The 15,765-nt window shown below is 33.9% G+C and overlaps 4 protein-coding genes and 1 non-coding gene across 5 annotated transcripts; 4 read left to right on the top strand and 1 right to left on the bottom strand.

The window, feature by feature from the left end:
* The first annotated feature begins 1,617 nt into the window (after window positions 1-1,617).
* Window positions 1,618-2,090, top strand: LOC108820918 (small polypeptide DEVIL 4-like). The gene has a single exon (XM_018593949.2). It carries the CDS (start codon window positions 1,706-1,708, stop codon window positions 1,841-1,843), a length of 138 nt encoding a protein of 45 aa, XP_018449451.1. The 5' UTR covers window positions 1,618-1,705; the 3' UTR covers window positions 1,844-2,090.
* A 2,343-nt stretch (window positions 2,091-4,433) lies between these two features.
* Window positions 4,434-4,507, top strand: TRNAI-AAU (transfer RNA isoleucine (anticodon AAU)). Its single transcript has one exon. It is a non-coding gene; the product is annotated as a tRNA-Ile (tRNA).
* Window positions 4,508-4,953: 446 nt separating this feature from the next.
* LOC108819420 (uncharacterized) lies at window positions 4,954-6,853 on the bottom strand. Its single transcript, XM_018592456.2, has 8 exons — window positions 6,487-6,853; window positions 6,348-6,403; window positions 6,201-6,260; window positions 6,044-6,121; window positions 5,829-5,958; window positions 5,699-5,751; window positions 5,444-5,623; window positions 4,954-5,371 (listed from the first exon to the last, which is right to left on the bottom strand). Exons 1-8 carry the CDS (start codon window positions 6,797-6,799, stop codon window positions 5,225-5,227), a joined length of 1,017 nt encoding a protein of 338 aa, XP_018447958.1. The 5' UTR covers window positions 6,800-6,853; the 3' UTR covers window positions 4,954-5,224.
* Window positions 6,854-8,464: 1,611 nt separating this feature from the next.
* LOC108821758 (putative F-box/kelch-repeat protein At1g13200) lies at window positions 8,465-9,757 on the top strand. Its single transcript, XM_018594749.2, has one exon. The coding sequence runs from the start codon at window positions 8,465-8,467 to the stop codon at window positions 9,755-9,757; it is 1,293 nt and encodes a 430-aa protein (XP_018450251.2).
* A 4,194-nt stretch (window positions 9,758-13,951) lies between these two features.
* On the top strand, window positions 13,952-15,259 carry LOC108821759 (putative F-box/kelch-repeat protein At1g13200). The gene has a single exon (XM_018594751.1). The coding sequence runs from the start codon at window positions 13,952-13,954 to the stop codon at window positions 15,257-15,259; it is 1,308 nt and encodes a 435-aa protein (XP_018450253.1).
* Window positions 15,260-15,765: the final 506 nt, after the last annotated feature.

The following is a 15,765-nucleotide window of genomic DNA, read 5'->3' as shown; positions in this document are numbered from 1 at the left end:
TTTGATTAGTGCATAATGATACATTGATCACTAAAATAATCTCAACATGCATGTATGCCACGTCATGTACACTCTATAAGAGTCAAATACATATGTAAAGGGGAAATATTTTGATGTAATAATTCATTAAAGTACGTTGATAGGTTTCTTTGAACAAGTTAACAAAAACTGAAATGCATAACTATTTACTTCTGGAACCTAACGAATTCTTATTTAGATTACATTAGTCAAATATGCACGTGCATATTTTATTCCTATAGAAGATAAATCTGGACATATATATTCTTGATACTAGTTAATTAGATATAAATCATAATTCTCTAAATGTTTTCGCAGTTTAATACAGACGATTATAATCTCGAACGAAAGTAGCTGTTTTCTAAGATAGGAAAAAAAAACTAAAATAACATGTAGTCTAAAGTGAAAGAAAAGAGCATGTTTTCTTACAAATGTTCTTACATCACAGCACACCTCAGAATGGCAATTTGTGTGTGGAAGGTCTAGTAGATTGGTACACTGACGTGGATCCAATACGTTTATAAGAACAAATAATTATTTTTAAAAATGGCAAACCCAACTATTCATATCGTCCACAAAATTTGACTGTCGACCTGTGGTTATAGCCAATGAATACATTATCTTCCACTCGCTGATATTTGGATGTTCATGTATATCCTTTCTTTTAAAATGGGTTTTCATTTTTCGTGTATTATCCTTTGAGATGGATATGATCTATCGACGGCAACACTTTTCAGTGATTTTGTGGAGTCTACTTTTTAGAAACTATATCATGATTAAACCACGTAAAAACAATCAGATGCAAGACTTTATTTAGTTTGTTGTTTTTATTAATATTGTTGATAAAACAATAAAATTTCCAATTCAATAAAATAAAATATGAGAATAAACTAATGATATTCTCATATTTTATTTTATTGAATTGGGATTTTTGTTTACTTATGAAATAAGAACGCTAGTAGTTGCAAAACTAAACTTTGTCTCCTATGTTCTTTGTTTTGAATTAAGAATTGGTTACTAACATAAAAGGAATAGTTCGGCCATTCCAATCGCATATGCACAAATTGGTCTTGAACATTAATATATCTACTCTGTCATGCACTATTGAAATTAACTTTTGAAACAAATTAGCGACAATTTTCTGAATATATAGATGATATCAGAAGTTCGTTGTGGGCGCTTATAAATTAGACCTTGTTTGATCGCTTAAAACTATGGTTGTTATTCAAATTACCATCATAACATCTAGAAGCAATACTTTACCGCCATACTAATCTAGAAGAAGTCGACTGAAACAGACAAACTATTTTCGCCGTATGAAAAATCCGCAAAATAATTGCTCTAAAACAAATTTAACCGCCACGTGGCCTGCATGTGTCCCTTGATACATACAGAAAACGGGGACAAATAGGGCATATATGTTTTGGGGTTTTTGTGAAATTATGACCTAGGCCTATTATGACCATATAAACCATTCAAATTCAATAATAATAAATTGCAATAGCACAAAACACACAAGTTGGTAGTGAAAGAGAAGTGTGTGGGGTCGCATTTTATCTCTCTCTTCTTCTATAAAAGGACTAATTTTCTTTTGTACCATCATCATTTCTATTAATTCTCTTACACATATATCAAACCCTGTAAAAGAAAAAAAAAATTGTTTTCGTTTTTATTCGATATCGTGAAGATGGGATCAAGTCAAAGCATGGGAGGTTCAAAGAGAAGGGCGTCGAGTAGGGGACTTGGAGCTGTTCTTAAAGAACAAAGAGCTAAGCTTTACATCATTCGAAGATGTGTCGTCATGCTTCTTTGTTGGAACGATTGATTTCTCTGCGATATACTCTCGTATCATTTTGATCAAGATCGTTCTGTATAAAAGGGATTTGTTGGCTGGATATAGGACTCACCATGATGTTTGGAGCTTAAGCGGGTCGGTTCGGATCCTAGTCTGGTGCCAGATTGTGGAGTAGTTAAATGATTTTAAGGTTAGGTGTCTCTACTGGTTAGCAGAGTCGTGTTCTTTTGGAGCAATATTGTAAATATTGACGGCATAATACAGAGAGTTGATAAAATTTTGTAATAGCTTTTGGCTTTGTTCAATGACATTCGAAATATAAAAAAAATATACTGTTAATGTAAAAATGGTCGTTCCCATGTATCTCTGCTCTATCTCTTCTTGGGTTAATTAAGGTTTTGAAATCCCAAATTCATTGGTCACACTTTTCTCTTTTAATATTTATTCGAACCACAAAATAATATTTATATGCTTTCGATCATGCAGTTTGATCATGTGTGTTGAAATATAACAACTAAGGATTATGATACCAAGCAAATGTTTTCTTGTAAACAAGTTGTCTAGAACCAAATCCCTGATTTTAGTCAAACCAACAAGGCAACATCTCTCTTCTTATGATGGAGTATTATTCAAAGGCGGCAATGATGATAATGTTTTATAGTTAATAAAAAACCACTATTAAGGTTATTTATTATATTGCTGCCCCAGCCCACGCATGGGGATGGGTTAAACTAATCTCATTAATTCCGACACATCAGAAACACTTCTACGGTTTAGCTCAAACTTATTAGTACTACTATCTGTTAAATTAATGATAATTACTCAAAACGCATCTGTAATGAGGGGGATAGGACTCTATCATAGAGTTATACTGTATTTCAATTTGCGCAATATATATAAACCAAGGGACACAATATCGTCATTTGTTTGTTTGGCACCCCCCTCTTATTTATCTGACGCTCTACCAATTTATCAATAGGCCTAAAATAATTATGATGGAGGAGGACATGTCACGTCTAACTGTATTCTATTAGAACTTTATTTTCATGAATTGTATTATGTACTCAGGGGTTTAATGATTACGTAAACAAAAGGACAATGATTTAATATAATTTATAATTGGTAAAAAAATTCATATTCGCAATATGGAGTAATCCACGTTTCACTACTGGTGAAAATAAAATACCCGCAGACTAATCAGTTGAAAACTACAAAAGTTGAGCCACACAAAAGTTATTTTATGATATTGATTTTTTTTTATGTCAAAAGTAACATGAGCTATAAGAACTGAACTGAATAAGCTCATCGTAACATAACATCTTAGAAGAAAACTGACTGAGTGATAGATAATATTCGATCTTTTTACTAAACTTGTTCATTAGTCATGCACAAATGTGCTAAAGGCTCCAATAATTAAAGTAGAAAGAAGTACGTTGACGGGTCAAATAAAGACATGGGTAAGGCAGGCCACGTGCGGCGGTCCTACCATCGTCGCCGTCGTGGCCATCACCACCGGTCTCTTCTCTCTTGCAGAGCCGGTCCTAGACTTTTCAAGGCCACAAGCCCAAAATAAAGAAATGGCTGAATTTTTTTTTAAAACAAAATATGGATAGAATGGGGGGCTTGAACCCAGCCCATCACTCATAGTTACGTCATACAACTAACCACTAGACCGTCGAATTTTTTTGAAATAATGTGGCCGGTTTTTAGTTAATAATTTGGTGGCCGCAAGCCGTTGCTTCATTCGCTTCTACCAAGGGCCGCCTCTGCTCTCTTGTCTCTTTCACTTCTTCTCGGGATAGAAATTCTGTGGTATGCCCTAATAAATAAAGTTGAAATAATTGAGCCATTCACTTTACAACCTTATGGTTTCGTTTTTCTCTAATCGTGGACAACGATGGTTACTCAAATGTAATGTAATTAAGCACATTTTTCAATTAAAAGGGGAACGATATATCTGGTTCTCTTATACATTAGTAATCATCTTGTTTCTGATTTGAGATTATATATTAATGCTTTAGTACGTATAGTACCATCCCCGAACCCAATTGCTGGGTCTAAACAATTGAATGTACCAAAAAAACGAACAAGAGTTGACCAAAGATGTCTCAAATTACAAATCAACTAGAACTTTGATTGGTAATGAGTTTGTCTTTGTCTTTGGACTCTTCGTAACGTTTGAGAAGCTTCTGTGACTTTTTTGTTATTAATTGACTTGTTTACATATCTCTTTGAAAGAAAACTATTAAGACACTATTCGTCCGGCCTACCCACTTATTTGTTTCGTGTAGTTTAGTTGTTTTTGTCCACAATTCTAGAAACATTTTGAGCTTCTTCTATGTGTTCTTTCCAGTTGTGTTCTCCTTTCTTATAACACTGCATATGCTTATCTTATCTCAAAGTATGTATATATGTTTATATAATACATGATCGTCTTGTCTGTGAGACAAGGAGAGGAGCTCGAATTTTTTTTGTACAAGTCCAAGTGTACATGTTGGTATATTTTTCGTTCTTTAATCCGTATGTAATTTCAAACAGGATTTGTGCCTTATACATCACATAAACTACATGATTTGCCTTCTCTTCAATTTGAAAAATTATCCAAGAGGTTGAACCAAACGGCCCATTAGCTCAGTTGGTTAGAGCGTCGTGCTAATAACGCGAAGGTCGCAGGTTCGAAACCTGCATGGGCCAACTTTTTTTTTTGAACCATCTACCAAAAAAAGATTTTAAATGAAAGACTGATAGACTGATAGTATATAGCTTGATAAGCTCACAAACACAATCGATGATGACTTTTATGGTTTCATTTTTAGTTAATTACCAACCAACACTTTGTTATCTTCCTTCTTCTCAGTTCTCACAAGTGCATGGCGTCACTCCAAGAGTGACGTAGATGCTTCTAGAGATTCTGGCATTACAATCTCAAATGGTTGACAAAGTTCCAAGCCTTTTAAAATCTTCTTCTCATACAACTTTCTAGAGAATCTAAGCTCACCTCTTAGTTTGTTTCCATTGATATATAGTTGTTGTTCTTCAATACAAATCCCAACAACAATGAACAAAGACATACAAAGAATCGCAGAGTATATGACTTCTCATTCTTTTCTGTCCATAGGAGAGTTTTCATAATCGGTTAGTTCAGGAAAATATTAAAGAGATTGACAATACATTGTTCTTATAGAGAACAAGAACAGAGGATAGCAGGAAGGAACAAAGTGTGTGATGTGTTCTGTCTTTTAAAATTTGGGTTGGTTACAAAGATGTCAGAACAGATCATAAAAGCATCTCTCACTATTAACTTGTGAGCTTCTAATCAAATATTAGCATTTTCTTTCTGAAATTCTCTTTGATGGTTTGATTTCTTTCTTGATGTCACATGTTGAAAACGCCTTCCAGAACATCTATGAATTAAAGATTCTCGCATAGTTTCCACTGCTTCACTGTCTCACTCAAACGTACTGGAACCTTGTTAGACCAGTCACTAAGATCAGTTACACCTCCCGTTAAGGCAACAAAGTTGAGACCTTCTGAATCTGGCGTCCTCTTCCAGTAAACCTGCATCATCGATGATCCCATTCAAAGGGAGGAAGTAACAAAATGATGGAAGATGAAATGTGTTTTGCTTACTTGTCCAGGGAATGCTTCTGACAAGACCTTGATGGTAGGATTCAACATCCACACCGAATCACCTAACACCAACTTAGGTTTTTCGTTTGTTACAACTTTCTCTTCTTCGATTCCGGCACAGTTCACCATAATGCGACCGTTAGGCATCAGCCTGCTAGCTAGATCATGCCACATTTGAACCTACACAATCTCAAATTTAAAAAAAAAAAACACGTGTCTAGATCATAATACTAACAACCATATAAAAGAAAGTACCTGTTGCAGCTGGTCTAAGACCTTTCCATCAGCAAACAAATCAACGATGATCCCTAATAAAACATAATAATAGTCCAAGAATTTAGATAAGAAACAGAACATTGCAACAAACGTTAACTTGAAATCTCACCAGCATATTTTCCAGAAACATCTTCAGAAGGAGAAAGAGCATCATCTATCAGAACACGAAGACTACCGCCTTTTGATGTTGGCTTCTCTAACTCAGACAGTCCCATATAGTCTCTTGCTTTCTCAATCAACTATTCTCCATTAAACAAACCAAAGTGAACTCATGATTCCAATAAATAAAAATCATATTTTGTTTCAAGAGATAAATTTTCATACAATGTCATCAATTTCCCAACCCTCAAGCTGAGCAGATGGCCACAACTCAAGAATCAACCTTGCAGCTGTTCCACCACCCTAAAAACATATAAACAAAAGTCATTGAAAAATTCATTTCAAAGACAGTTTGGTATGAGATTCATTGAGTAGCTCTCACCAATCCATAGATTGCAATGGGACCATCAGGGACAATAGGTGGCAAACTTGCAAACTCATCCTGCAACAAAATGTTGATAAAGATACAAAACAAACACATTAAACCTAACAAAAGAGAAACAAGAGATTAAGGGAGAATGTAACATACCCAATAAGCATCAGTCCAATTCTCACCTCCCTTGTTGATAACACTGTGTGCATTCTCTACACATCGAAAATAACAATGTTACAACAAAAAAAAAACAGAGGATTTGATGATATAAGCTTTTTAACAAAAAAATCTTTACTAGTTGAATCGAGGAGAAGATATCTGGCATCAGCAGTATCCACTATAACAATCTCATTGTACTTGCTTCTTACGGCTGCAACAACCCAGTAGTCTTCCTCTTCTTCGTCTTCTTCGACTCTGCTAGATTCTTGTTGAGTTTGCTTCTGGTCACGATCACTTTGTTTGATGCAAAACGGAACTGAGAATCTGGGTTTCTTCAGAGATGGGTTTATGAGCAAGGGTTTTGAAAATTGGGATGTTTTACACGAAAGGGAGTATCTTTCGTGGCCAGCAAGTGAATGTAGACATGAAGTGGAACTCAAAGCTGCCATTTTTCTTCTTGCAATGCTGATGATCTCTTTGGAGTCTAAACTCTTATCCTTTCTCCGACAGTTCTACCTTCAGCTTTATGTTATTTACAACTTTAACCCAAAACTTTATGTCACTTACAATTTCAGACCAAAAGAAAAATGTGACTTTTTGACTTTGTGTGAGAAATTAGGCTCTGACATCGTAAAAGAGAACTTTACTGCCATACAGTAAATTAATGATGTAGGGACTTGACCGCTAGTGAGAAAGTGAAAATTTGATATTCTTCTCAATAGTAACTGTTTTTTTTATTAACATCATCTTAAACGTCTTTATGTTAGTGTAAGCTACTCTAGCGGATTAAACCCTTGTTCCATATGCATTATTGTCTTGACTGCTGTTAAATTACGTGTATTCTGTTTCTAATAAACATAAATAAATCTATGTGAATCTTTGTTATTTTTCTTTCTCTTAGTTAAAACATGTTGATGTAGCATAACTCATAATTGTAATATCACTTTTAATGTTTTTTCTTAACAAAATCCTAAAAACAGTTAAATTTAACATATTGATCTGTAACTTTTATAGTTCGTGCTTTGTTAAGTGATCACTACAAGAATAACGCTTTTGCTCCGACAACTAAATAAATAGATTTTACTTGATAAACTGAGGAAAATAACACGTAGACAAAAGGAAACTTAGAAAGAATAAAGGGAAGGGGGGGGGGGGCAGTAAGAGCTTGAACTCATGCTGAATGGTGGCGAAGAAAGACTTATTAGCAAACTAAGCTGCAGAATTTCGAATGCACTTAAGTTTAGTTTTATATTTTAGTTGTGGCAACTGCCCTCTTCCTACATAACATAGATTCACCGCTGTATTCATTCGTAGTTGATCGGTGATGGGTATTTTCCATATTTATGCGACAATCAAACTTTAGTCGTAGTTTGGATCTCCGAAATTACAATTTGTCAGTGGTCGATAATTTCCGATAACAAATATTCTCGGAAGCATTCATTGGTCGAAACGTTCTGATGTAATTCCGAAAAACAAAGTTCAATAAACTTCCGACAATTTTATATTTCTTTAGGAAAAACATTGTCCCATCACATGCTAAATTTTGTACAATCACCCCTATAGCAGATATGTAGACTTGAGTCAATTCCTAAAAAAGTTTGTTTGCTAAACACACTGACACAGGATTTAGATACTTGATTGATTTCCTTGGTGCAAAACTCTAATGTTTTATTCCTTAATCTCTTGTTAGTTTGGACTGATCGAAAGTGTATCTTATATTTGGACCTAAGTTACATATCACCGGCCCATGTCTGCAAAAGAAACAAGCCTACTTGCCGAAACAGAATCGTATCACACACATATTTTGCAATGAATTCTAGTATCCGTCTTTATGAGAGTTTTTTTTTTCATTTAAGGCATTTTTACTGCGAATAAAAAGACAATTTAACATAACGTCGAAAATGTAAAGCTTTAAGAGTAATAAAAAAAGACAATTAAATTTTGAGAGATTATGAGCTATATATGCATATGATGAATATTGACTTTTAGTCGATGGCGTGACTCGAGAGGATCTAGGGCATTAAGTTTAGAGATTTTATGAGCTATATATATATATATATATGATGAATTAGGATCAAAATATCAAAAGAATTAGCAGAGTGGCATTATCAAAGATGGAGGCAGCAGATAATCCGGTGGTGGTTGCATCATCATCATCATCGCAAAGAAATAGAAAGAGAAGAATAAGAAGAAGAAGAAGAAGAAGAAAGGAGAAGCGAGTGATTGCTCCATCATCACTACCAAACGAACTGATTGAGGAAATCTTCTTGCGACTTCCCGTAAAAGTTCTAGTCCGACTCAGGTCTCTCTCAAAACAATGGAAAGTGGCACTGGAGTCCCTCTCTTTCGCAGAGAGACACTTGAAGATCGCCAAGCAATCCCGCATGGACCTCATGGTCATCGACTCACGTCTAAGGCCTAAGCCTCCTCGCCCATATATAAACGTTGGTTTTAGAGTGTTCTGCTTGGAATCAGGTTCTGTTCTATCCTTTACTCTTATCAATTTCTCTCAAGGATTCGGTAACTGGATCTACGTCTCTGGAAACTGCGATGGCCTTTTCTGCATCCATTCCCCAAGAACTCAATCCATATATGTAGTTAATCCGGCTACACGGTGGCTCCGGCAACTTCCTCCGGCTAGGTTTCAGATTTTGATGCACAAGTTTAACCCGACTCTACAAGAGTGGATAGCCATGGATTCAGTGTTTCATCTAGCATTCGTGAAGGCTTCTGCTGCTGATTACAAATTAGTGTGGTTGTATAATTCTCATAGGTACAATGCTGATGCTTTGTGTCCAAACGAGGGAGTTACCAAGTGTGAGGTTTTTGATTTTAGGGCAAACACTTGGAGATACTTGTCTTGCACTCCAAGTTATCGTATATTTCCTACTCAGAAGCCAGCCTATGCAAATGGGTCGGTGTATTGGCTCACGGAACTACATGAAGCCAGAATCAAAGTGGTGGATTTTGATATCCGCACAGAAACATTCAGGTTGCTGCCGAAGATCATTCCGGGTATTGATGGTTTAGGTCCTCGCCATATTGAATTGTGCACTCTAGATAATCATTTGTGTATGTCGAAAAGGGAGCACGTTACCAAAATCCAAAATATTTGGAGGTTGAAACCATCAGAAGACACTTGGGAGAAGATTTTTTCAATAGATCTTCTTTCTTGCCCATCTCCTCAGACTGAGATCCTCGATCAGTTTGAATGGAGCCACAAGGATTTGGTCGAGCCATCCACACCCGTGGCGGTATGCAAGAACAAGAAAATCTTGCTTTCACATAGCCGTTCCCGCGGTCTGGTAAAATATGATCCCCTAACAAAGTCTCTAGATTTCTTTTACTGGGATCCTATGGCTTGGAGAAAAGTTACTTACTTTCAAAGTATGATCTCTCATATCTAATTAAAAGCTTTTACTTTTGTTTACAATAACATTTGATGCGTGTTGGCAGCACCGAGCATGAAAGAGACAGAGCATGTCTTCTGTTTGGGTTTCTTTTATTTTGTTTTCCGAGAGAATCCATCCTTTGATAATTAAGTGGGAACACCTCTGCAAGTAATCATCATTGTATGCTTCTTTTTTTTTGCGAGAAAATATAAAGGCCTTTGTTACAAAATGTTCGTTTTGGTATGTGAATATACCTTTTATTTTTTTTCTGAATATTTAATTATGATCATATGATAATGTGAAAATATGCTTCTTTTTCTGCTAAGAATTCGTAAATATTCTGAAGTACACAATTTCTAGGAAATATACATTGTACTAGACATAATTACCTTTTGTTTTTTATTTTAATTGTATATGGAAGTGGAGTTTCATATCATTTGAGAATAAGGATTCCTTTAATTATCACCAGATTTAAGGAGCAAGGAAGCGAGTTATTTTTAGTTAGCCCCAAAATCATAATCTTTACATACCACAATACATTTCTTTTAAAATTCTTTGACTGACCATGTCTTCTGCTTGGTTTTCTTTTATTTTTCCCCTAGAAAATCAATATTATTATCCATTTTTTTGAGAAAAATATTATTATCCATAAGAAATCATTTTTAATTTATTATAAGTCTGGAAACTATAGCTCTGGTCAACATTTGCATAATTTTACAATTTTATATTTATTTATTTTATGATAATTATCTTGTAATCCTCAATATGTTTTACTCATGATAAAAATAATAAATGTTTACATGTTGAGTTTATTGTGTATGCTTAAGTAAATTTCTTAAAATAAACTTAAAATATCTTATTAAAATGTAAGGTTAACCTAATATATTTCGTACTTAGCATTTTTCATATTTAAATGGTATGTACATTTTTCTTCACGGTCAACGCTAGTGAAATTTTGCAACTTCAAAAGTTTGATCTTTATTTATTTATTTATTTTAGGATTATTATCTTGAAATCATCAATTTGTAAATAATTGAGAAAAAAATACTAAATTGGTTCACTATTGTCAATCTTCAATGTCTTTCAATATGATTTTGGTTCACGTTAAAATGTTTGAATATATATTTTATATGAATAATTCCTAGGCAGTATAGAAGTTTTAGATATTAAATATCTAAATGTTTATATGTTCTAACAAATTTTAATATGATAGAATTGTCCTTAATGAGAAGATGATTTATGTTTAAAGTCAGTAGCATAATCTATAAAATAACATGTAATTTCAAAGTTAATAGTTATAAACCTTCATGTTTTAATATTTGGTATGTGAGAGTATTGGAAGTCAAATTCCTTATTTGTTGCTTATTTTTACTTATTTTTTGCTTATTTTTATTTTATTTTAAGATTATGTGCGAGGATTAGACATTTGTGGAGTTTAAAACAACTTTTACCACTAATATTTGTTAAACCACAAATATAACCACTTATCCTTTATTTTTATTTTTATTTTCTATGATATTGAGGATATTAGCTTCACACTGGACCTCACTCTCTGGTACGTTCATTATTTCCGACGATCACTAAGGTAAAATGTTCCAAAGAATTCCCAAAACATCTATATCCATCATGTAAATGTTAATAATATTATATGTACGAAGTAATTAACTTCTACAACACGTATTATGCATTTTCTTCGGGCTCTATCGTTATTATTTCATTTTTATTTAATTTTTTTGCTCATATTTTTCTATTTTTTTACATATTTTTTGCCAAGTGTTTATTTTTTCTATCTCTAAATAGTAATTACAAATCATGCAATCAATGAAACAAAATCCATCTTACAATTATTTCAATCATAATATTATGTCATTCACTTTATTATTTTATTTAAATAAAAAATTAATCAAAGTTTTCACATATTCCGTTAAATTATAATTTATCTAATATTATCCCATAAAGTCCCTAGATTTATTTTACCGGGATTCTATGGCTAGGAGAAAAGTTACTTATTTTCAAAGTATGATATCTCATATCTAATTAGAAGCTAATAATATATCTCTTTGATGTCCCTCTTGTCTGAAACCCTTCCTAGGACAGATTAGTAACGGAAGATCATTGCGTCGTTCCATTTTTAAGAAGTTGACATTATGGCTGTGGAAGAAAGCTGAGAAGAAAACTTTGAGAACGATGATTTTAATGAGAAGATGGTCCTAGTATATATATGCAAGAGATACTTGCTCACAAAGCTTTGAACTGTAAGACCGATTTGTTATCATGGCATGCACAACTTTATCTAATAGGAGTAGCTTAATGAATTAAACTGTCTTTTGTGTATATAATTATAAAGCATTAATGAGCGGATCTACGAATTACCTTAACATCAATTGTCATTGCTCATTAGATAAGAAAAAATAGTTCACTTATTATATTCTTTCAGTCAATTTATTACATTTTCTATCAATAGATCAGACCTCAAGTCAGAAGCTGAATGGTCAATTTATTCTCAACACAAAGTATCAAGAAACTCAAGTATCAAAGGACAGAGATGATAAAATGATAAAGCTATGTCTATATATATTTAGTTCGATAATTCATAAATCTGTTTGAAACTCTAAACTTACCAAGATGATTCTTCAGATATATATAAAACACATCAGTCGACAAGATAAGACATATAAATAGATCGAATAGTAAACAAAAAGGAATTCAGAGTTATTCTCAAAATGAATATTTTTTCTTCCCAAATATTACAAGGTGGAAAATCTCTTAGTCTGTAAAAACTGATCTGTTATCACAGGCAATGATCCCAATGATATGCATCCACAGGTCCAAAATAGTGCCATCGACAAATTAAATAGGTTGCAATCACTTTGATGGAATTTGATGCGTGTGATAAGTTTCCGAGAAGAAGAAACAAAGCCGACTTCTACTTTATTCCATAATTTTGTCTGAAAATACTGACTTCTTATACATCAGCCCTAACATACACTTGAATGTGAACCCATGAACCCTAAAGAAAATAGATTGAGTTGCAAGTAACCTATAATAGAGAGTTTCAAACAAACATTCACATGATCTAAAGATGACTGATGCAGCTTCAATTTATTTCAATACATCCCCTTAAACACAGGATTAGTTCGGCATATGCTTGCTCCACATTCCTCATATTCCTCTTTCGTTCTGCAACTCTGACATACCAAAAAGCACATCGTTTGTTCCTAAATGGGAATTTCCCTCTTTCTTCTTTCTTCTTTCTTCTTTCTTCAGTTTTTAGTCTTAATTTTTTTTTTATGTTGAGACACTGCCTTAAAAAGTTCCCGATGGACATGCTGTTAAGAGGTCTACAACGAGAACCTGTATCTTCTTTTCTTTCCACTTTTTATTCGTTTATTCTCAGCTACTTAATGACATATTATGTAGCTGGAGGTGTTCTAACTCTAAGTAATTGATGTACAATCACAATCCCATCACATGAAATGCTGTACAATAACACCATATCAGGTATCTAGACTTGAGTCAATCTCTAAAACGCTTGTTTGCTAAACACCCAGGATCGTGAGGTGATTGATTTCCTTGGTGAAAAACTCCAATTTTTATGCGTTAATCTCTTGGTAGTTTGGACTTCTTCTACAGTGTAACTTCTATTTGGGCCTCAGCTACATATCACCGGGCCACATCGGCAAAAGAAACAAGTCTACTTGTCGAAATAGAATCGTATCTCGCGCATGTATTTGGCAATAAATGCTATCATATGTAAACTTGTTACATTTAAGGCATCTATACTGTTATAAAAAAGGCACTTAAACACAACATCGAAAACTTAAAATCTTTACCTTCGTTTTTGGAGATAATTAGTCAGATTGACGATGAAGGGCATTAAATTTTGAGAGATTATTACTCATATATGCATATAACAAATATTGACTTAAGGCATCTATACTGTTATAAAAAAGGCACTTTAACACAACATCTAAAACGTAAAATCTTTACCTTCGTTTTTTGGAGATAATTAGTCAGATTGACGATCAAGGGCATTAAATTTTGAGAGATTATTACTCATATATGCATACAATGAATATTGACTTTCCATGGCGTGATTCGAGGATATTGTGCATTAAGTTCTGAGAGATTATGAGCTATATATATATATACATGCGATGAATTAGGATTAACTATCAAAAGAATTAGCAGCAGATGTCATTATCAACAATGGAGGCAACAGAGAATCGAGTGGTGATTGCATCATCATCACAAATAAAGAGAAGAAAAATAAGAAGAATAATAAGAAAAAGAAGAAGAAGAAACGAGAAGCCTGTGATTGCTCCACCATCATTACCAACCGACGTGATAGAGGAAATATTCTTGCGACTTCCAGTGAAAGTCCTAATCCGACTCAGGTCGCTCTCAAAACAATGGAGAGGGACACTGGAGTCCCTCTCTTTCGCAGAGAGACACTTGAAGATCGCCAAGCAATCCCACGTGAAAGTCATGGTCATCGGCGAAGAAGATCACCTAAAGGGGACTCGAGGGTATATTCCTCACCCAGATACAAACGTTGGTTTTAGAACATTCTGCCCGGAATCAGGTTCTCTTCTATCCTTTACTCTTATCAATTTCCCTCAAGGATTCGGTGACTGGATGTACATCTCTGGAAACTGCAATGGCCTTTTCTGCATCCATTCCCCAAAATATCAATCCATATATGTAGTTAATCCAGCTACACGGTGGCTCCGAAAACTTTCTCCAGCTAGGTTTCAGATTCTGATGCACAAATTCAACACGACTATAGAAGATTGGATGAAAATAATTAATTCACTCTTTCATCTAGCATTCGTGAAGACTGCTGCTGATTACAAATTAGTGTGGTTGTATAATTCTGATAAGTACAATGTTGATGCTTCATGTCCTAACAAGGGAGTTACCAAGTGTGAGATTTTTGACTTTAAGGCAAACACTTGGAGATACTTGGCTTGCACTCCAAGTTATCGTATATTTCCTACTCAAAAGCCAGCCTATGCAAATGGGTCGGTGTATTGGCTCACGGAACCACATGAGGGCAGAACCGAAGTGGTGGATTTTGATATCCACACGGAAACATTCAGGTTGCTGCCGAAGATCATTCCGGCCATTGCTGGTTCAGATCCTCGCCATATTGACATGTGTGATCTGGATAATCATTTATGTATGTCCAAAAGGGAGCATGTTACCAAGATCCAAGAGATTTGGAGGTTGAAACCATCAGAAGACACTTGGGAGAAGATTTTTTCCATAGATCTCCTTTCTTGTCCTTCTCCTCGGACTGAGATCCGAGATCGGTTTGAATGGAGCCACAAGGATTTGGTTGAGCCATCCTCACCAGTGGCAGTATGCAAGAACAAGAAAATATTGCTCTCACATAGCCGTTCCCGCGGTCTGGTAAAATATGACCTCCTAACAAAGTCTCTAGATTTCTTTTACCGGGATCATTTGGCTCGGAGAAAAGTTACTTATTTTCAAAGTTTGATATCTCATATCTAATTAAAAGGTTATACTTATTTACAAAAACATTTGATGTGTGATGGAAGCAAAAGAGAAATAGAGCAGAATAATGTTTCTGGTATGAATAAAATTCACACATATATATATATATATATATATATATATATATATATTCTACTTGAGCTAAAGATTCATAATTGTTTAAAGATAAACTAGTTGATTTCTTGGTCATGCACAAAACTAAATCTGTAAAATAATTATTTAAATATATCTTTTATTGATTTTAAAATAAAATAACAAAATCATCAATATTTTTTTCTTTTTTTCCTTTTCAGTTTAATTTAATTTTTAGCTTCGTTAAGTAAAATAAGTTAAACACATAATTTGTCTATCTTATAGTATATATTTAAAACTATAGTTCTGAATATATGTTTTTGTTTAAATAATTCTACATCCATTTGATTTATTTATTTTATTTATCTATATAAATCTGGAAAATTGTCAAATATAAATATACCTCAAACTCAGTCAAATGCAAAAGTAAA

Source organism: Raphanus sativus, chromosome 8, assembly GCF_000801105.2.
Source record: "Raphanus sativus cultivar WK10039 chromosome 8, ASM80110v3, whole genome shotgun sequence".
Classification (NCBI taxonomy): domain Eukaryota; kingdom Viridiplantae; phylum Streptophyta; class Magnoliopsida; order Brassicales; family Brassicaceae; genus Raphanus; species Raphanus sativus.
This window is presented reverse-complemented; position numbering and strand designations above follow the sequence as displayed.